Source organism: Cervus elaphus, chromosome 10, assembly GCF_910594005.1.
Source record: "Cervus elaphus chromosome 10, mCerEla1.1, whole genome shotgun sequence".
Lineage (NCBI taxonomy): Eukaryota > Metazoa > Chordata > Mammalia > Artiodactyla > Cervidae > Cervus > Cervus elaphus.
In genome coordinates this window covers 54,084,887-54,106,248 of record NC_057824.1, presented here as the reverse complement: position 1 = coordinate 54,106,248, position 21,362 = coordinate 54,084,887, and the positions used below count along the sequence as shown (strand labels likewise).

Below are 21,362 nucleotides of genomic sequence, written 5' to 3'. Positions count from 1 at the left end.
CTGACCTGGCTGTGTGCACAGTGTAGGGTGTGGGGTCCCCGCCCGGGAGGGGCATTGAACGGGGGGGGGCACGTTGGGGATGGGACGGGGGAGCACAGCCTGAGGCCCAGACCCCGCAACCCTCTCCCGCCGGGGCCCCCGCAGAGCCGGGGCGGGGCTGCACCCAGGAGGCCCGCAGGCGAGACTCTGCACTCAAGACCAAGGACCTGGGGCCTCGCTCACCGCGGCAGAGACGAGACATACCAGGAGAAGGTCGTTTAAGGCGAATTTTAATCGTTTTATAAAAGTCATATATACAAAACATGTTCAACTACCCACCGTGGCTGTACAGTACACTTTTTACACTGCGCCGCGTGTTTCTCAAGCCGGGACACAGCGTGAGCAGAGGCCTGTCCCCACCGCTGGGGCCGGGAGGGGGGGGGGGGGGGCGCGGGGGGCGGGGGGGGCGTGGAGCTCAGCGCCAGCCCAGGGAGAGCCCTGACCCCGTGAAATTTCCTTTCCGAGTGTGAAGACCCTGGAAGAGCTCGGGGCTCCGTCCCCGGGGACGCTGAGCCGGGCACTGTCCTGGCCTGGCCTCTGTGGGGTCCACTGTGGAGGCTGAGCCGAGGACGGGGCGGAGGGCGTGGCGGGGGGCGGGCGCACGACAGGAACCTCCTGGCTGCTCTCGTGTCAGCAGAGACCACCACACCGGCCCGTTTTCAGCTGGCTCGAATGGACCGAAGAAAAAGACATTCGGAATGTTTTCTGATTTGTGTTAACAGGTCGAAAGGTAATGCCATAAGATTTCAGAGACTCAACAGAGATCTATTTTAAATTTCTCGATACCGAGGCCGGTGGAAGAGTCTGACAGTTAAGGAGACGGGGGGTGGCCCGGCATCACAGGCTGCCCTCACGCCCTCGGCTCCGGCTTCCAGACTCGCCGCAGGCTCCAGCCACCTGCCTGCAGGTGAACCTGGAAAAGATGCCCAGGCTCAGCAGGCGGCTGGGGTGGGCGGGGAAGCGTGGAGGATGGGCTTGGTCAACCTGGCTGTTGGGTCAAGCCTGTGATCCGAATTCTCTCCACCTGGGTGACAGCCCTCTGCCCACTGTGGGTGCCAAACTCTTCCAGGGCACCTTGACAGCCGGGGGTGGGGAGACCTTCTGGATCACCCCAAGGCGGCGGGAGGCTTCCCTGGGGGCCAGGCACTGAACAGAGTGGGTGGGGCCCCCACCTGTCCCCGGTCAGGGCTGAGGCTGCACACTGCAGAACGGGCACCGCGCGCCCAGTCTCCGCCCGAGCAGCGGGATTCTGGAGCCAGCTGGAGGGAGGAGCGCCTGCACGGCCCCGGGAGCACCAGGGCAGGGAGGGGAGGGCCTGTCTACCCCGACCCGGGGTTGCACTGTCAGCCGCCCCAACGTGGACTCCTGTCGGCTCCCGGGGGCACACGCAGCCCACACCCCCGTGGTCCTGAAGGATGCCTCCTAGACTGAATAGCTGGGCTGTGCTCACTGCAGGGATTGGCTTTTGAAAGCACAAGAGAAGGGGCATCCACGGCTGATAAAAGGGCACCCGAGTGACAAGCCTGGAACCGATGGATAGACCAGGACGGCAGGAACCCGTGCGGCTCAGGCCAGCCGCTCGCTGCCGGCCCAGAGGAGATGCAGACCGGCTCAGTAGCCCAGAAGCTGCCCCAGCGTGTCACTCGGGTGTTACCCTCCCCAGCCCCCCACAAGAAAACCCGCACCTCCCTAACCCGCTCAGAGGCAGGGCCGCCAGTTCCAGGTGGAACCAGGCATGCGCTTCCATGAGGCGAGCCACGAGCCGCAGCCTTTGGGTCCCTATAGGAAGAGTCCCACGCCCCAGTCAGCCGGGGAGGGCCCTGCCGCCCCGCGAGGGCTGTTTCGGGGCAGGGATCTTGTGGTCTGGGTCGCCCCACTTTCCCGCCCCTGCTACACTCAGACACGGACTCCTTGGAAGGTCCTTCCTGCTGGGATACCCGAGGACTCCCGAGTTCTGGTGACACCGTGCTCCTCCTGCTATCTCGGGGCCGGGAGCCTTCACACGGGGAGCCCCCACGTGGAGCAGGGCCGTGGGGTGTCCAGGCTCAGGACCACCGTCAGGGTCGGCAGGCCGAGGCAGGCACCGCGGGTGCTTCAGGCAGTATGCAACCTGTGTCCCTCGAAGCAGGTCTTCATCTGAGAGACACCAGCACAGCGTGGACACCAGGGCCACGTGGAGCCCCCCGCGAACACGCAGCCCACGGCAGGCCCAGCATCAACCTCGCAGCAGGGCCCTATCTTTTCCTTCGCATGGAGCTCCCCGAACTTCCAGGCATCACTCAGGAGCAAGGCTGCAGAGCGCATCTGACGGACCTCAGGGAGAAGCTGGTGCCAAAGAGACGGGGAGAGCTGTCAGCCCCGCCAGACTCCTGGACCACATGCAGCACCTGCGGCACCGTCCTCCCAAGGCGGCTGACGGGCACAGTGAGCGTGGGCCTGGGGGGCCTCCACGGCTCTGCTCCCTGGCTCACGACCCCAGCTGCAGAGAGACCACCCAGGAATCCAGGGCTGCGGACCCAGGGCGCCTGCGTCACCCTGCGGTCCAACCTCTACACACGGGGAAACCGGGACCCAAAGCGCCAGGCCCCCAGGCACGTGGTGAGGAGCGCACGCTTCTCTGCAGGGGCGGGCAGGGGGCTGCCTTGCCCACCGCGGGCCGCTGAGGCCCCATGCATGGATGCACACAGCGCCTCGCCGGGCGACGGCCACGGACACTGCGCACGTTCCTTTTCTGGAAAAGAATCCGGGTGCCGCGAGTTGTGCTCACTCTGTGTCGCTGGATTCCCGTTTCCTGGCGGCACGCTGACCCCACAGGGTCCAGAGAAGGAGCTGCACCTTCCCTGGGCTCCTCCGGCCTCCCGTCTCCGGGCACGTCCACATCCATCCCAGGTCTCCGCCGGCAGGTGGGCTCAGGGCCTCCCTCGCACACACGCATGTGTGTGTTCCTGCCGCGCCCCCCGTCCTGACGTCGGGCTCCACAGGCGTCCACACAGAACCACGTTGGTGACAGCTCTCCTGGTCGCCTCGTGTCCCAAGCGTGGAAACAAGAACTGTGGTCAACAGGTAACGAACCTTCAAGGACCGTCCGGGCTCGTTATCCACGGGCTCTGAACTTGGGGACTGAAAAATTTCATGTTGGCTTTGAATGCCGAGTGATATTTTCCATTAACAAAAACTAAGGATTTATTTTAATAAATATCCAGAGATTGAAGGTGGTCAGATCGTCAAACCAGCCCCTCCTGCTGATGCTAAAATGCCGTGCGTGGCGCAAGCCATGAGCAGTTCATTCCGACCACTCTTGTCCCGACATTGCTTTTGCCCATGGTGTCAAGTCAGCAAGCGTCTGTTCCCAGGATGCCCGAGTTAGTCGGTCAGAACTAAGGATCTTGTTTCAAGATGATTTCCTGATCTTAAGAATTGAAATAACCTGACTCATTTTTATCAAAGAAGTAAAAAAAATTACAAGATTAAGGAGTCTAGAGATCTCTATAAATTACAAAGCTATAATGCAGTATCTTTGAGACAATTTCTCTACAAACTGAAGTTAAAAAAAAAATAGTAAAAAAATGCACATGTGTCCTTACGTGTGAACAGTGTGACTACGAGAAGAAAGTCTTAGTTCGAGGAAGTTTATTGTTACATTTTTGCAATAATAGATGAGGCAGACTATCCCCTGCTGCTCCAACATCTCAAAATAAAAGACAGCAAATCACGGATAACAGTGAGATTAAAACAATACAAAGGCCTAAGGTTTGGGAGAGAAGTGACTATAACCTATGTGTGGAAAGACTGCAGATGGTTTTAGCTGAGCCTGCGGAGCCGTCCGTGTCTCTGACGAGCACGGATCCTGGAATGGAGGGCAGAGTGCCGTCACGCCTGCTCGGCTCAGCACAAGGACGGCTCCTGGCTGCAGGGGAGGAAGTGGGTCGGGTCTGGGCCGGGCCCTGGCTGCCAGGCCACTCAGTACAGTCACGGCTCCTCAATACGAACTCGCTCTCGGGTCTGAGAGTGAGCCGGCAGCCACGACAGATGGTCTGAAGGACAAACCGTGCTCGCTGACCGGGTGGACTCCAACTCGCCAGCAAGCCGTTCACAGACCCTGCACCAGCCACACCGACCTCGGGGGCCGCCGCCTCTGCCAGCGCGAGGGGTTTCCAGGTTGGCGGGAAGAGCATGGATCCGGACACGCGTGTGTGACGGGAGCCTGTGGGCGAGGGGCGTGAGGCCCGAGGACAGCGGGGTCTCAGGATGCCCGGATGCAGTCCATCCAGAGGGTTCTGTCTCCTTTAAACCTTGGTCACTGGCCCCGATCCTGGGCACGTCCTCTCGGTTTTCGAAGAGCCACAGGAAGCAGGACAAAAACAGCAACTTTTCTCCAGCCAAAGAGCCCAAACCCCAGCAAACATGGACAGGAAGTCTTGAGGGCCCAGAGAGAAACAGGACTTCATGCTGTCTCCTCATTAGACACTGGTATAACACGGATGACTCAGAAGTGGGTTTGCCCTCCCCTTCCTCCTGGGCCAGCATCTGCCGCGAGTGAGATCAGTGTTTGTCTGCTGGTGAAGGTGAGCAGGACCCCTGCGGAGACATGGGCCGGGAACACGGGGCCTGGGGATGGGCCCTGAACCACAGGCGCGTGCTGGGCCCCTGGCAGAGGAAGGCTTTTCCCCTTTCAAACGCCGGACGGGTCCTCAACGCGCTGGACACCGGTGAGCAGAGCCACACACGGCGGGGACTGGCTTGGAATGTGATGTGTTTTTAAACCCAGTGAGAGACACCTGGACAGGGCAGCCGGACACGCTCACCGACGGTTGGGTTCGCCGGCGCCCGTCACCACTCACAGCCTCCGCAGCGGCCCCCGGAGAAGGCCGCGCCCAACAGTGCTTTCTGCTAGGTGTGCGTGTTAGTGGGAGCGAGGGGCCGTGATGGGCGCCTGGCGTCTAGGGAGGCAGGAGAGCCTGGGGTGTTAAGGCAGGTGCTGCGGGCCCCGCCGTCCGCTCTCAGCGGGCCCTGAGAGGAGGGGGTGCTTGGCCTCCTCCAGAGACGGCAGGCTCCCTGAGCCGACCACAGGCTCCCCGAGCTGACCACACATGTGGGAGACGACTGGGAGGGGGAGGGCAGTCCGCGAGGCCAGCTGGTGTGAGGGCTCTGCTGAGGGGCGGGGTGGGCACAGGGCAAGCAAGCACCACCCGCCTCCCCGTGCAGAGGGGAGGGGGAATCAAGGCAGCGCCCAGCCCACACCTCCCACCACGGGCCGTGGCCGATCGGATGGGCGGAAGGCACAGGTGTGGGGGCGTTAAGGCAGGTCCCCCCATGGGCGCTCACTCCCACCCTCTAACCTGACAGCCGGGGCCTCTTGGGAAGTTGGCACCAGAGACTGAAAAGGCCATGCGCTCCCTCGGGGAGGTAGTGGTGGGGTCCCCCTGAACTCAGCCCGCACTTCCCCACCTCCAAACCCCCAGGACCCCACCAGGCAGCGCCCCCGCCGAGGACTCACAAGCTGGAGAGAAGAGCCACCCTCAGAGACGTCAGCGTTTGCGTCTCAGTCACTAAAAACAGAGTGTGCGTGCACACACACACAGTCCCCGACTAAACTGTGTCAGAAAAGGAACAGTTTCTGAAAAAGAGAAAGCTGTGTTATCAGGCGTCACACGTTAACGTCAAAGTGACCGCTGGACTTTCAGTAGTTTCACGAGTCCCCGGGATTCAGTAGCTACGTCCACATGTCCCGTCCCGCGGCCGAGCGCAGGCCTGGCGGGCCTCGCACCCCGAGCCGGGCGTCCAGGGCTCGGGGTAGGGAACACACACAGGTGGGCAGGCCTGGCCCGCGGCCGGCAGGAGCAAGGGTGGCCCCGTCACTGCAGCATGATGTCCTTCAGGTTTTCCTGCAGGATGGTGTCCTTCACGGCGTGGAACACAAAGCGGATGTTCTCGGTGTCGATGGCGGTGGTGAAGTGGTGGAAGAGAGGCTTGCTGCGGTTCCGTCTCTTCCGGTCGAAACACTGGACCAGGAAGCGCTGGACGTCCTCCAGCCTGTGCGGGTCGCCCTTGAAGTCGGGGAAGTGCTTCTTGATGCTGACGGTCTTCACCTTCTCCACCAGCAGGTCCATCTTGTTGAGGAACAGGATGATGGAGACGTTGAAGAAGAGCTTGTTGTTGACGATGGTCTCAAAGATGTTCATGGACTCCAGCAGGCGGTTGGTGCGCCTGTCCTCCATGAGGACCTGGTCGTACTCGCTGGACGAGACCATGAACAGGATGGACGTGATCCCGTCGAAGCACTGGAACCACTTCTGGCGCTGGGACCGCTGGCCGCCCACGTCCACCATCTTGAAGGGGATCTTCTTGATGACGAAGTCGTGCTCCACGATGCCCTTGGTGGCCTTCCTTGCCAGCAGGATGTCCTGCTTGCTCGGGAAGTAGTTCTGTAAGATAAGGTCAGGAGGCGTTGGGGAGAAGGGCGTGAGAAGACGGGGATGAACAGACGCAGTGGAAGGAAAGTTACGGGGACTTCTGCAAGAAGTTGAACCAGATACCAGAACCAACTTTCACTTACAAGAATGTAAATTCGCCATGAAACAGAGTGAAGGAACCAAGTGGCTCATTTCAGAATGAAGCGGGGGCTCCCCAGGCTGAGGAAGAATGAGCTGGACCCTCAGGTCAGGCCCCAACCTGAGATCTCGTCTCCTTTCCTCTCCATGCGAAACGACCACCGCTTTTCCTCCTGCATCTTAGCTACCTTTCTATTTTTCTAACTTCCAGGGCACATGCATTCCAAACCCTGACTCTGAACTGACTTAACTTAGGTTTTGCAATGCTGCTTAAATTTAGCCTGCAATATATTTAGTATGTTATTCTTGGAGAAACCTTTTAAGTCTTCAGCAGCACACGGGCAACGGCGGTCACTGGAAGCCCTTTGATGCCGCCCTGGTCCAATCCTCCGCTCCTACACACCAGCTCCCAGGCAGCCCCTTTGCCAGAAACCCCAGCAGGGAGGCAGCCTCTCGGCCCAACGACCCATCCACAAGGTAAATGGGGGAGAGGGGAACGTCTCCAACAGCGCTGGAGACGGGAGAAGCCCCACAGGGGAGATGCTCCAACCAGCCCAACAGACAGGCTGAAAGCAACAAACAGATGGAAGGAGAAAGCTCCGGGTTAAAAGAAGGCCAAGTGCTGTGGACCGGCTGCGCCGGATGGACTCGAGACAGCTAAAGTACAGCAGCATCCGCAAGAGAACCTTAGTGGGACGACGGGGAAGGTCTTGAAACCGCCTGGACGCTGGCTGATGTTAAGGAATGAGCGCGGTAACGGTGCTGTGGTCTCTGGACACCAGGCAGGGCTTGGGAGGGCAGCGGGAGCCCTTGCCCCGGGGGCTGCTCTGGGCCGCAGTCATGGGTCACAGGCTCTGGGCATGGGGGTCTCACTCACCAGTTGGCCAATCCGGTCCAAGTTGTCCAGGAAGTACTTCACCGATTCGCCCTGTCGTGGAGGAGAGAAAAGTCACGGCTCAGTCTGGACTGAGGACCCTGAAGTGGTGAACGGGAGAACTCAATCAGGTGACGTGTGTGATGCTCTGCCTGCGTGTAGACAGGAAGGCCAACTGAAAAGACTAACAGCGTGGATGTGTTTTCCAAAACAAAAAACAAATTAAAAGCATTTTAAAAATGCAGTTTCTCTAGCTCTGATGCCCTGGTTCAAATTCAGACTGTGTTTTTCTTTTTCTTTTCCCCAGATTTTTTTTTTTCAAAGCTATGGCGAGAATGCGGACTCTCTGACCAGGTGGGTCCCTCCCTTTGCAGACGGGAGCCAGCTGTGAGACTCGGCTCCTGTGGGTGGTTTTGCTCCCGGCAGGGCCGGCCTGGTGCGCTTCAGGCTCATCTGTTATTTGAGAAGCTGCACACGACAGAACACGTTCCAGCTTCTAGAAACAAGCTGAAGTTCTGTTATGACGTCACGTCAGCACCACCTGACTTACGGGGCAGGACCAGGAGCCTCTGGGCTGGATTTCCGTGGATGGATGGCCAGTCTTTCTCCAGCCCCTGGGCATTTCTCTGGACTGCACGTCGACACAAACTGACCGATCGCTAGCTAAAAGTGACCGTGCAAATCGGTCACTGTCCTGTTCTCGGAGGAGTGAGCTAGCTGACACTGCGGCTCTCTGGGCGTAAGGAAGGTTCAGAGGACCTCCAGTGTCGATTAAACGAAGCAAACAGAGGAAGTGGTGAGTGAACGGGCGAAAACTCCCCATATAAAGTGGGACGCTGACAGTTACACCCCGCGTGCCCAGAGGACTCAACTTCCTGCAGGATTCACCCTGCGCCCCACTGTGCAGACAGGGCCTACCCAGGATGGCCGGGGCGGGGCCCTCCCGGGGAAGCCACGCCAGCCGCGCTCCTGACAGCGGGCGCGCGCGCGCGCGCGCACGTGCACGGCGCAGACATCCTGGACTCGGAAGGAGGAAGCTCATAGGAAAGGCTCCGGACGAGAGCGTGAGCTGGTATGGCGTCATGTGGAAGCCCCTGGGCCCTCCCCCACCACGGTCTCCGACGGTAAAAGGAAGGAACGGGGGTGGACTTCCTCTAGTGAAGAACCCACCTCTGGTTTCGAGGAGGCCTGTGGCCACGTGGAGTAGAGCACGTGTTTAAGGGACGGACGCTTCTCCAAGGGCAGCACAGACCGGGACTCGAGGCAGCTCCGCCCCTGGCGTCATGGCTGCCGGGGCACAGGCAGGCTCTGCCCGGGAGCCGGGGTGGGCACCCATGCGCCAGCCCGGCCCCACCTCCCCCATACACGGCTCCTCCTCGGGGGCAGGCCGGGCACCCCTTCGCCGAGCGAGCTCCTGCTCCGTCTGCACGTCCCACCTCCTCCCGGCAGACAGGAAGCAGCCGGAGCGAGAGCTGACGGCCCGCGCACCTGGTCCAGGGCGCCTTCCTCCCTGAAACCCCCGTTTCTCTCCTCCTGCCACTGCTCACTCGGGGCCTCGGGGCGCGACGAGAGTCCCCCAGCCCGCATCCGTCCAGGCGGGGCGGCGGGGCGGCTCACGGTGCAGCCGCTCCTGCCTGAGTCAGGCCGGGGTCGGGGTGTCTCAGCCTGCCTGGCCACAAAGCGTCCTGGCAACACCGATGCCCCGGGAAGCTGTGATGTGGGTGCAAGGGCGGAGCCCCAACACAGGGGTGCGACGTGGAAACGCGCTCATGAGTAAGCATGTGCTAAGGAAGAAAGGGAATCACTCCCCTAGTCTGACTTTGAACATTTCCAACTACTGAGCTTGAAATCAGGGTCATCTCAACGGACCTTACAACACACCGAACGCTAATATAAAAGGACCTTTATGGCTTCTTTTCCCACCAGGATGGTCGGCTTGATCCTCTTGGCAGCTTGTCTCACTGCCTCAAAGGGAGCGACTGTTCACGCCTGTGAACCACAGGACGAACGGACTAGGATGAGCACCTTTATGGGAACAGTGTTAGGTGAGGCGGGAGGGCGCCAGGCCTTCTCTGGATGGCTGCTGGGGTAACGTGAGCTAACAAAAAGGAATAAATGGCAAGTGGGCTTTTCACAACCCCTCTGTCTGCCCGTGATCTGACCCAGTCTCCCACGCTTGGCTGAGTTCTGGTCTTTTCCGTCAGGATCACAGGAGAGGTGTGTGCACGGAAGAGGGCCCCCCGGGGTCAAGAACTGCTGGCAGAGGCTGTGCAGGGCGCAGAGCGAGGGCGGGGAGGGTGGGCTAGGCGGGGTACAGGCATGAAGGTGGAGGCCGTGGGAAGCAAGCCACACGTGGTCACCAGGGGAACGGCCACCAACGTCCACTTCGGGCCAGGCGGCTCTCCAGTCCCCGGTCCTCTGTCCACACCCGAGCCGTTCCTATGCTCCTGTACTCGGCGGAATTAATTCTTAAATTCTAACACAGGGCTTGTCAATGGTGAGTGTGAGGATTCGAAAATTTAGCTCATTCATTTAGACACAAATGGGAAAGACAAAATTTTAAAACAGCTGAATATTAAAAACAACCTCATGTGACTGCAGCCTGCCAGGCTCCTCTGTCCACGGGATTCTCCAGGCCAGTATACTGGAGTGGGGGGCCATGCCCTCTTCCAGGGGATCTTCCTGACCCAGGGATCAGACCTGCGTCTCTTAAGTCTCCTGCGTCGGCAGGCAGGTTCTTTAACCACTGAGCCACCTGGGAATGACGCATAAAAACAACTATTCTAAAGGTCAGATTTTCATTTCTGTTACTTAACAGACACTGAATTTAAGACTTAACTTCCATTTAATGGAACATGGCTGCCTATCGCCTTTCTACATTTTGGGGAATTCACATCAGGACTGTAGCCTCTGCAACGCAGCAGCCAGAACCCAAATCCCAAGTCTCAGCGGGGCCATGAGACGCGCATGTGAAGAAGGTACAAGCAGAGCAGGATGAACACCTAGACGCCCGTCGCCAACATCCGGTCCACCTGCTGTGTGCCCTGCTCTCTTCCTCCCAGTTCACGGCTGAGCCCTGAACAATGTGGGTCTGAAAGGCATGGGTCCACTGACACGCGTTTTTTTTTAAAACAAACACCTACTGCATGCTCTGAGTTCGGCTGACTGTAAAGGTACACCTGGATCTTCGACTGTGTGGGGTCAGCGCCTCAACCTCCAAGCTGTTCAAGGGTTACCTGCATATACTTCTTTTTTAAAACCACTTGAGAGGAGGCTGTCCATTTACCCCAAAGCTTCAGCGGACACGCCCCAGCAGCAGGGCACCTGCGTCCATGCCCACGGCAACCCAGCAGCCCGTCCTCCTCCAGCACCGGCTTCAGTCTGGAATCGAGGGCTGCATGTAGCTGTCCGCTCTCCCACCTCCTTTAATCTGAAACACTGATCTTTCTGAAGAACGCAGTGGCTCCCCTCAGGAGGCGGCCTTTGTGACATTTCCAATCTTTACCAAAATGGTTTTCCAGTCAGCACAGCAACCACTGGTCTAGCGGACGTTCTACTGTAAAGGAGAGCCCTCCCTTCTCCCCTGTTTATCTGTTACCCACAGGGACTCACAGATGCTTTTATTTCTCAAGGTTTGCAATCTGCAAAGTCATAAGGACTGTTTGAATTTGCAGATCATAGAACTGCACACAAAGTCCTCAAGAATCTATAAAAAAAGCTAACACTTGAGTCAAGAAATGAGTTCAGAAAATTCACAAGATACGAGGTCAACATACAAAACCAAGTGTATTTTATATGCGAGCCTTAAATAAGTGGAATTTAAAATGTAAAAAAAATTTCATTTGGTATTAACATATTTAAGAAAATTTTTTTGTTTTGTGTTGCAGGGTATGTTTTGTATGTTGAAATAACCACAGACGCACAGAAGTTGCAAAGATGGCAGAGAGGTCTGGTGCACCCGTCATCCCGTTTCCCGTGGCTCCCCTTATGTCATTACAACACAGCCCAGTCAGGGACTGACACGGGTTCACGCGTGTGCGTGTGGTTCTGTGCACAGCTGTGGATTCCCGTGATGCCCCAACCACCTCGCCCTGCTCCCCCCAATCCAGACAGAGATCTGATCCACCAACACAGAGGTGCCCCTCCCCTCCTCTGCCAGTCCTCATCGCTGGCAGACACTCAGATCTCAGGTCATCTCCACGGTTTACAGTCATTGGCTTGTTTTCCGTATAGTTTTGCCTTTTCTAGAATGTACTTTAAGTGGAATCAGGCAGCAAGTGACCTTTTGAAGTGTGGTTTTGTTTTGTTTTTTAAACTCAGCAAAATGCCTGGAGATCCAACCAGCTGCTGTGTGTATCGACAGTCTGTCTTCTTTACTCCTGAGCAGTGACGTCTGGTATGGATGAGCCATGGCTTATTTAACCACTCACGGATCTGGAGACATTTTGGTTGTTTCCACATTTTGGGAATTACAAATGAAGATGCTGTCGACATTCACGCACAGATGTGTGGACACAGTTCTCATTTCTCTGGGATGAATGCCCAGGATCGGGCTCTCTGGGTTTACAGTAAGTATAGTTTTTTTTTTTTAAAGAAACTCCCAAACTCTTTTCCAGCATGGCTGTATCACTGTACATTCCCATCAGTGATGTACAGGGGTCTAGTTTCTCCACACTCTCACTAGCCTTCGGTATTGATGCTGGTGTTCCTCTTCTAAGAGCTGTCTCAACAAGGTTTTATCAGTAATTTGTGTGTCCCTTACTCTGCGATGATCCAGTGGGTCATGATGTTGAATGTCTCTTCATGTGCTTGTTTGCCATCTGAATTTCCTCTTAGATGAAATTTCTTTGTATCTTTTGTCCATTTTCTACTTGGATTGTTTTATTCCTATTAATTGTAAGCATTCCTTAGACACTCCAGATATGAGTCCTCTGTTAGATATGTGGTTGGTGAGTACCTTCTCTCATCTGTAGCTTGTCTTTCCATCCTTGTAAGAGGGCCTTTTGCAGAGCAAAAGTTTTGGATTTTGATAAAACCAAAATTGATTGTGGTGTCATATCTATGAATGCTTCAACCAACAGGATCTGTCTTGGGGGACATACAGATGGCAGGCAAGCACACGAAGAGACATTTCACATTAGGGCCACTCGGCTAGAGGAGCACGCGGCCATGCTGTGAGAGGAGAGGGCCGCGCGGCCGGGAGCTGAGGGCAGTCCTGGGAGCTGGGTGCGGTCCCCGGCCAACTAGCAAAAAAAATATCACGGTCCAGCGGCTGTGAGGAAATGCAGCCTGCCAGATACGGGGGGAGAGGAGGCAGCGGCCCCCACTCTGGTGCTCTCGCCCGGAAAACCCCTGGACGGAGGAGCCTGGTGGGCTGCAGTCCATGGGGCTGCGGAGAGTCGGACACGACTTCACTTTCACTTTTCCTTTCATGCACTGGAGAAGGAAATGGCAACCCACTCCAGTGTTCTTGCCTGGAGAATCCCAGGGACGGGGGAGCCTGGTGGGCTGCCGTCTATGGGGTCGCACAGAGTTGGATATGACTGAAGCGACTTAGCAGCAGCAGCAGAGATGGGGGAGCTAGGAACAGCTGAGGAGCTCAGAGGAGGCTGCGGCCCCACCGACTCCTGAGCTCAGCCTGGTGAGACCTGAGTAGAGGCCCTGTGTGCTCCGGGCGGCAGGGGTCCTGCTGCACACTCGTGAGACAGTGCGTGGGTGCTGTTGTCTGAAGCTGCTGCACTGTAACCATTTGTCACCCAGCAGGTAAACCATTAATGATTCATTTCTTCGGGCAAAGCCCCGTAAGCCATCAGAGGGAAGGCCACATCCCCAGTGGGTATGCTTGCATTAGCAGGTACTGAATGCCTGCTGGTGAAGGAAGATGTGCATTTTTTCAAAGCTGAGACCTAACATGAGCTTAAACATTATTTCCTTTAAAAACTCAGTGCATTCCTGACCTCTGTCTACTATCGAGGGCCTACAGAAAAGCCTGCTCCTCCCTCCCCCACCATCAGGATGGCACTACTAAGAAATGACTTCTCCTTCTCCTTGCAATGGAGCTGCCTCATCAACATAAAATAGAAGCATTAAAAACCTAATACATGTCTGAAAAATCTCTTGCTTAGGCATTAGTCCTTAGCTAACTCAAAACAAATGAGATGAGTCAGAATCTGGTTTCTTCAGGCTTTTTATGGAAAGCCCTGTATTTTCACTAACTTATTCAAATAACCCAAAGGAAAAAAGCCTCCAAAACACAATAGCTCCCAAACCACCGATATTTACCATAGTAGAAATTAAACCTGAGAGAACTTAAAAATACAAAGACATGGGAGCACCCACCCGGTGAGCCGCCGTGACGACTGTCACAGCGTCACCAGGCCTCTGGAGAACCCTGCCCCACACCCTGGGAGAAGCAGGGTGAGAAAGGCGAGTCACGTCTCAGGATTACCATGAAGGAGGCTTTGACCTCGTGGAGCCCTTGGAGGGACCCCGGGCCACACTGAGAGCCGGGGCCCTAAAGCCCTGGTGCGGTGTACCAGCCACGGTGCTCTCAGGCACAGTCGCCAACGCCGCAGACAACCCCAGGTCGCGCACGCAAACCGCAGCACCGTGAAAGGAGAGAAACCCCGGGAGAATCGGCAGGAACGGACCACCGCCATGGGCCTCAGCACGGTGAATCTCCAGACGAGACGGGGCGAGGAGACGAGTCGCTCACGTGGAGTGTGAACACAGGCGTCGCTGCACACCACACAGCCGTCGCGGCAGCGGGGAAGCAGCGGGGAACGAGGCTGGGAGGCAGCACGGGGGGAGGCCCGTGTGTTTCCTGAGGGGCCGTCCCTGCTCTTCCCTGCGGTCTGTGCTCTGCCCCGAGAACCCTTGAGAGATGACTAGGACGATAGTAAATGGTGAATCAGTCAGGATTTCCTAGTAAAAGAGACGTCACTTTTACCCACATCATCCAGGTTCACCTCTGAGTGGTGCTGCCTTTTGTGACATCCCCGAACGCCAGGGAAGCCTGGTGTGCTGCGGTCCACGGGGCCGCAGAGTCGGACGCGACTGGACTGGACTGAAACATCCCTGGTCAAGCCCAGCTCTGCTGGCACACAATGGGACTCGAGCTGAGCCTCGGAGTGCTTATCAGCACACGTTCGCTGAAAAATCTAATCCTGTGGGGAATCAATCCTATCGGTCTTTCCCAGACATGATGGGAAGCACAAGAGCTTCTCCACCCAGAAGTCCACACTGATTTTCCTCACTTCTCTGCTCCAGAGACAGCCCTCTGCCGTGATGGCAGGTGGGTGACCACGCTCACAGATGCCATGTGAGAGCCTGGGAAGGGCCCTCCCAGCACACACGTCCCACGAGTCCCCCGGAATCATCTTTCAGAGCCCGACACTGTCCCTTTAAGTCTTCCCAACCCCCCTCCTCCAAATCCATCTCCACTTCCTTCTACCGGCAGCTTATCCAGGGAGCTAAGTTTAGCTACCAAATGCTAATCTTTCCTCCAGGGACAGCCCATGTCTTTGCAGGAGGGGCGGCCCTGGCAGCCCAGCACTCGCTTTGGGAAGAATCAAAAGGGAGCAGCTGCCAGATCCTGGTAGAAAGTGGGGCTGGGAGGGAGGGGGCATCTTCTGGCCAAACTGCCCCTCACTCCGGCTTGTCCCACCACGTCCACGGTCTCAACAGGCTTAGCCCAGGCAGTCCTCATGGTTCACGTCTCGTCTCGGGACAACTTCTCAGTTTCGACTCAAAGCTATAAAATTCAGATGGAGTCACAGTGCAGCACAGACCTCACGAGACCCAACTGGCTTCCCCCATCACCTGGATATCAACCGTGGGAATCCTTTCCGAGCTCTGCTTCGGGAAGGAAAGAAAGAGTACCTGCTCACGAGTTCACGTGAAGTTCAGGCCCCCAGGAGCAGTCCCCTGGCAGAGCCCAGCCCCCCGCCCCCGCAGCCCTGCAGGACGGCTGAGCTGGTGACAGGTGAGACTTCACAGGAGTGGGAGCAAAGGAGAGAGCCCAGCGAGCTTTCCTGTCTGATGGTGCTCAGGCTGCAGAGAAAGGGGGGGCTTAAAGGGCTGCATGCCCCCCTCAGCTAATGGAAGTGACCGTGCGACTCCCCGGGATCATCTAACTCCTAAGGACAGACGATCCCCACTCTACAGCGCGTGTGCTTCCGAGACAAGCCTGTCGATCCGAAACCCAAATCAAACTTCACTTGATTTACAATCTGGATACTATTGGTTCTTCTTTCCTGTTTACATAAATTTGCTTAGAAAAAAAAAATCATGGATAGCTGCCAAAATGGACTTCTGGAAAACAAACCACCAGCAGGGTTGTGATAAAAATGTGATCAGACAGCAGCTAGGACTGCATGCACACTTTCTGGAGTGGTTGGTACCGACCAGCTCTTCACTTCGGTTCAGTTGCTCGGTCATGGCCGGACGACCACTTAAAATTCAGCTCCAACTGAGTCCACCTCGTCCCATCTGTCAGCCGACAAAGTGCCGGGACGTGAGAGCAACAGGGGCCGTCCAGCTGCCAGCAGTGTGGCCACTCCCGGAGCCCGCGCCACTGACCGCCTCACCCTCCTGCGAGGAGCTGGGCCTGCCCTCACCCCACCACCCTAACGACAAAGGGAAAGCAGCGGAGAAACCCAGGAAATCCAGACCTGCCAAAAAATTGATTTGGGCACCACAGAGCTGTGCTCTGAACAGAGCATCCACTCCTGGGAGGAGCCCCAGGGCCTGCGTGGTGCTGGCTAACACGGCTCACGGGTGTTTGGCGTGTCGGCCGTCGCAGACAGGCAGGTGGCTGGATCGGCACAAACCGCTCACCCAGCTGGACCTCAAGGCTGGTAAGAGGCCCTCGGTGCCTGTGCGTATCAGCACCTATGATCTGATGCAAAACAGCAGCATTACCCCATTCTCCAGGCGAAGAAACCGAAGCTCTGAGATTAACTTGCTCGAAATCAGAGCAGCCGCTCAGCCCCCAGGCCGGGCTGTCTCCTGCACGAGGCAGTGCTGTAACTGACCAGCCTGCGGGGCTGAGCTCAAGTGCACTTGCCACGAATCAAGTTAACACAGGGATGGGAATCCCACTCCCAACACGAACGCTGGGGAGATGGAGGCAGGGCAGAGGGGACGACGTCATGTGGATGCCCCTGGCCCCCGCGCCGGGGTCAGGGCGCCTGCAGCTGGACACTCGCATCCTCCCCCTCCTCGGTGGAACAAAAGGGGAAGAGAAGGGCTCAAAGCAGCCCTCTGTCTGCCAAAGCCTGACTCACCCGTGGGCTCGCCGCTTGGCACTGGGAAGCAGGAAAAGGCAAGCTCTGCGCAGGGAGCCGGGGCTGCGGCCGGCAGGGAGGCCAGGAGGCCAGAGGCAAGGAGCCCCGGACGCTCCTGGGCCGCCCAGCTCCTCACAAGGGGCCATTGTGCCCCATCGGTGGCCGGCAGGTCTGGCCCCGGGACCCTGACTCTGCAGGTCGTCTGGACTGGAGCTCCTGGGGGCCACCTCTCTGCCCTCAGCCGAGCCTCTAGCTTTCTGCTGAGCAGAAGCGAGCAGCATCTCGGGAGAGACGCCCCCCTCTGATCACACAGAGCGGCCCAAGTGCCAAAGGAGGTTCACAGGAGAGACGCGGCCTGCAACGCGGGACAGGATGGGACCGCGGGACGGGAACCGTGGGGGTGTGCCCTGCTCGGCTTGATGACGGGGGCCCGGTCAGCGTGCGCGCATCACCTACGTTTATGTGCTTTCTCTGGCAGAGAACACGCGGTGTCCAGCACAGGGAGCCCACGAGGGCTTCTCCCTTTGGCCGGGCCGACTGTCTGAGCAAACGCCTCGTCTGGAACAGCTTCTCTGCACTCCCTCGGCTGTGGAGTGGGGTGATGCTCTGCAGACGTGCGCTTTCTCTTCAACCCTACGTGGACCCGTGACCTAAAGCTAGCTCGACACAGAGGACTGCTCCCAGACACCTGGAGACGGCTGCCACAAAAACATGTGCGTTTCCCAAAGAGAAGTGTCATAAAGAAGATTCTGGAAGCGGGCCCTGACTGCTCCTGTGATGTAGTTATTACTGGGTCATGTCGTGATACTTCAAAATTCAGCACTTTGACTAACTACTCTTAACCTAAAAAAAAAACAAAAACTGCATCGGTAAACCTCTGACGTTAAAAAGGTTATGTTACAAAACAAATCAGGCTGAATCAATGATCTTGTTTTATTCAGGTTCTGGTGAATGATTCAGAGGAGATGATTCAATACCAGATCAGCCTGTCAAAACCACCTATGAAGTGACGTGCAGTTTAAGACAGAGGCCGAGTCTTCAGACACTCCGTTGTGAGCCGATCCGCCGGGCGCGGTGGAGACCCACCCTTGGCCCGCACCGGGCGGCGGTCACTGTCGGTTGCTTCCCGGTCGGCTCCCGCCTCTTTCCCCTGCGGTGGGAACTGGGATGTGAACCAGACGTCCAGTTGGCTCTCTTCCCTCCAGAACCGGAGCCGGCCAGGGAGAGCTTCGACCCAGGGCCCCCATGAGCCAAGTGCCACGTCCCAGAGGGTGCTGCCGTGGGGCGGCCACGAAGGTGTGGAAACCCCAGTCCCGGCCGCTCTCGGGGTTCCTCCTTAGAACAACATCGGGGATTTGCTCAGGAGCAGAGCCAAACGAAACGTAAGCCACCCGCAGCCTGGGCAAGCGGGGACCTCCTGGACAAAGGGGACATTTGAAAGGTGTCAATAAATTGCTTCTCAAAACAACATGTTTTCCAGCGTCTCAAACGGGGAATTTTGCTTGATATTTCCAAAAAAAAAAAAAATTTTTTTTTTTTTTAAACTCAGTAAATAAGAGGGTGAATTGTAGGTTATTTCAAAATCTTGCTTCTTGGAACCTGGGGAAGACACATTTTATCACGTTCGGCACCAAGGGTGAGCAGACCTAGTGCCTTTTTAAGAGGCAATATTTATCGAGAAGCCAACGGAGAGATCTGTATGGCCTGCCCGCAACACGGGGACGAAGAGGTGTTCCAGCCTCAGTGGGGCCACGGCGACCAGCAATGAGAGCAGGGGGACGCCTCCGACACGGGGTCACTGCCGTGACGCGCAGCGCTGCTCAGTTTACTGGGAAAGACAGACTCACTCTGCCCTTCCACCAGAGGAATCATCGAGCTCATCATCATTAACAGAGCCTCCTAACGTCTTACGTAATGTTGGGTAAGAAGGAAAGATGGGAGACAAAAATGAAATATCACTTTCTGTGAAAATCGCCCCAAGAGAGCCAAATTTCCTCCCTCTTGTAAGTAGCATATGTTTATTTTTCCTTGGTATATTTATATTTCCTTTAAGACTTCAATGCAGGGCACCCAGGTTTGATCCCTGTGTCGAGAAGGTACCCCTGGAGAAGGGAATGGCAACTCACTCCAGTATTCCTGCCTGGAGAAACCCCATGGACAGAGGAGCCTGGCGGGCCACAGTCCATGAGGTCGCAAAGAGTTGGACATGACTGAGCGACTAACACGAAGAATGATGCATAAGAACGTTCACAGAAGCATTATTCTCAGAGCCAAAGAGAGGAAACAACTCAAATGCCCATCACACAACTGATGAACAGATCAAGGGAACGCTCACCTACATGCCGGAACACTGCTCAATGACAACACCCACGGAAATGCTGATACATGTACACTATGAAGGAATTCTCTTGCTTTTTCTCAGACTGTCTTCTAAACTGGGGGCCCCAGTCTACAACCATCCCTGGCACCCAGCACTGGGCTATAGGAGAGCTCCGGTCACTCCATGTGGAGTGACTTGATTCTTGGAACTATCAATGTCTCAGTTTCTGAAATCTGGTGAGTGTACAATGTCATTTCCTTTTCTCAGAAATGCCTTTTCAAGCCGGGGGCCCAGTTTTCTATTGAATTGCCTATTTCTTACAGGTGTAGAGGTTCTATAAATATTCTGGACACGATTTTTTTTTTCTTGCAGGTTAGAGGTGGTGAAGATGTTCTCTGGATGAACAAACTTCTTCACCAGATGATAGTCAAAGTCTTCATCTTTTCCTTTGGCATTGTTAATGACTTCAGTTCTTCCCTACCCCCAAGATCATGAAGATTTTTCTATGTTGCCTCCTAAAAGAGACACAGCTTTGCTTTTTGCATGCAGGTCTCTAACCCAGTTACAACTGGGTGTGTATACAAGGATCACCATCACTGTTCTCTGTGTGGTTCCACCAATTTACTCATCTTATTGGATTTGACAATTCAATAGAAAAATGGGCCCAAAGTTTGAAACAGCATTTATGAGAAGAGGAAATATTACATGCTCACCAGATTTCAGAAACTAAGACATTTGACAGTTGCAGGAATTCACAATATCTTATTCTATACCAGTACCTCCACTGTAATGGTTGTTAAATTGTTTTAAAAAATAAAGCTTAGTATCTGTTTTGTTAGTGAAAGTCAAAAGTATTAGTTGCTCAGTCATGCCCGACTCTGTGACCTCATGGCTCCTCTGTTCATGGAATTCTCCAGGCAAGAATACTGAAGTGGGTTGTCATTCCCTTCATAAGGGGATATTTCTGACCCAGGGATCAGACCTGGGTCTCCCACAATGCAGGTGGATTCTTTACCATCTGAGCCCCTAGGGAAGCCCATTTTATTAGAGAAGGGGTTAACAAACCTTTTCTGTAAAGATTCAGGTGGTAAATGTCTTAGGTTATAGGGACTTTATACAGTCATCTTTACTGAATATTCTTCTTCTTTAAATGCAAAACAAACAAAAGTTAAACTAGGGGTCCAAATAAAAATAAGACAAAAGAAAGTCAGCCTGTGGGCAGTAGCCTGCTGATCTCCATGAAGAACAAGTCCGTCCCACTTTACTCTTCTTCCAAAGTGGTCTGACATCACCCGTCCTCAGGAGAAAGCAAACCAAAACCACAACGAGAAAAACGAAACAAGGCTGCGGGACTCACGCTTCCAGATTTCAGAGCCCGCCACAAAGCTACAGCAGTCAAAACGGTGTGTTACTGGCATAGGACAGACACACAGGCCAATGGAGCAGAACCGAGGAGCCAGACACGCACGACCAGCTGACATTCGTCAGGGGTGCCAAGGCCACTCGGTGGGGAAAGAACAGAGGTTCAGAGAGCGGTGTTGGAACGACGAACGTCCACGTGCAGGAGGAGGCTGGCCTTGTGTCTCACTCCACATGCAGACACTCACCCGGAATGCACCGACGCCTCAGTGTGTCCAACAACCTAAACACAGGAAGCAAACACGGGGGTGAGCCCTCCGGATCTTGGATTTGGCAGCGAGTTCTTGGATTTGATGCCAAACATATGACCGAAAAAAGGAAAAACTGGACAAGTTAGTCTCCGTTGTTTCTTAGGTTTCCGCCCTCCATCTGGGATCCCTTCCCTCTTGCTTGTTCAGTTCAGTTCAGTCACTCAGCTGTGCCCAACTCTTTGCGACCCCATGGACTGCAGCACGCCAGTCCTCCCTGTCCATCACCAACTCCCGGAGTTTACTCAAACTCATGTCCATCGCTTTGGTGATGCCATTCAAGCATCTCATCCTCTGTCATCCTCTTCTCCTCTCACCTTCAATCTTTCCCAGCATCAGGGTCTTTTCCAATGAGTCAGCTCTTCGCATCAGGTGGCCAAAGCATTGGAGTTTCAGCTTCAGCATCAGTCCTTCCAGTGAATATTCAAGACTGAATTCCTTTAGGATGGACTGGTTTGATCTCTGGGCAGTCCAAGGGACTCTCAAGAGTCTTCTCCACCACCACAGTTCTTGCTTGTAGTCTACAGTTCCTTTAGAGTGGATTTGCTGATGATAAACTTCATCTGAAAGGGTCCCTTTTCCACCCTCAATTTTACAGAATTCTGGATTAGGAGTTGTGTTTTC

At 55.6% G+C, this 21,362-nt stretch overlaps 2 protein-coding genes across 9 annotated transcripts in view; one reads left to right on the top strand and one right to left on the bottom strand.

Moving 5' to 3' along the window:
• Positions 1 to 252: 252 nt before the first annotated feature.
• Positions 253 to 21,362, bottom strand: part of GNA12 (G protein subunit alpha 12) — a 73,438-nt gene continuing 52,328 nt past the window's right edge. For both annotated transcript variants that reach the window (XM_043915398.1, XM_043915399.1), the window contains exons 3-4: positions 7,468 to 7,518; positions 253 to 6,464 (exon numbers count right to left, since the gene is read on the bottom strand). In XM_043915398.1, coding sequence (XP_043771333.1) covers positions 5,895 to 6,464; positions 7,468 to 7,518 — 621 coding nt within the window. In that variant the 3' untranslated portion in view covers positions 253 to 5,894. The remainder of the gene's footprint in view (positions 6,465 to 7,467; positions 7,519 to 21,362) is intronic.
• LOC122701942 lies at positions 6,836 to 19,895 on the top strand. Of its 7 annotated transcripts, none has more exons than XR_006343154.1 (4): positions 6,836 to 7,067; positions 11,352 to 11,411; positions 11,852 to 12,032; positions 17,693 to 18,219. XR_006343154.1 is itself a non-coding variant. In XM_043915400.1 (2 exons), exon 1 carries the CDS (start codon positions 15,548 to 15,550, stop codon positions 16,496 to 16,498), a length of 951 nt encoding a protein of 316 aa, XP_043771335.1. In that variant the 5' UTR covers positions 14,188 to 15,547; the 3' UTR covers positions 16,499 to 17,464; positions 17,693 to 18,219. The 7 variants fall into 7 exon arrangements, 1 of the variants encoding a protein (XP_043771335.1); XR_006343153.1 differs by having other exon boundaries at positions 11,785 to 12,032; XR_006343155.1 differs by lacking the exon at positions 11,352 to 11,411.

Coding starts and splice junctions, on each gene's coding strand:
- LOC122701942 (XM_043915400.1), top strand. CDS start 15,548: ATGCCCCCCTCAGCTAATGGAAGTGACCGTGCGACTCCCCGGGATCAT.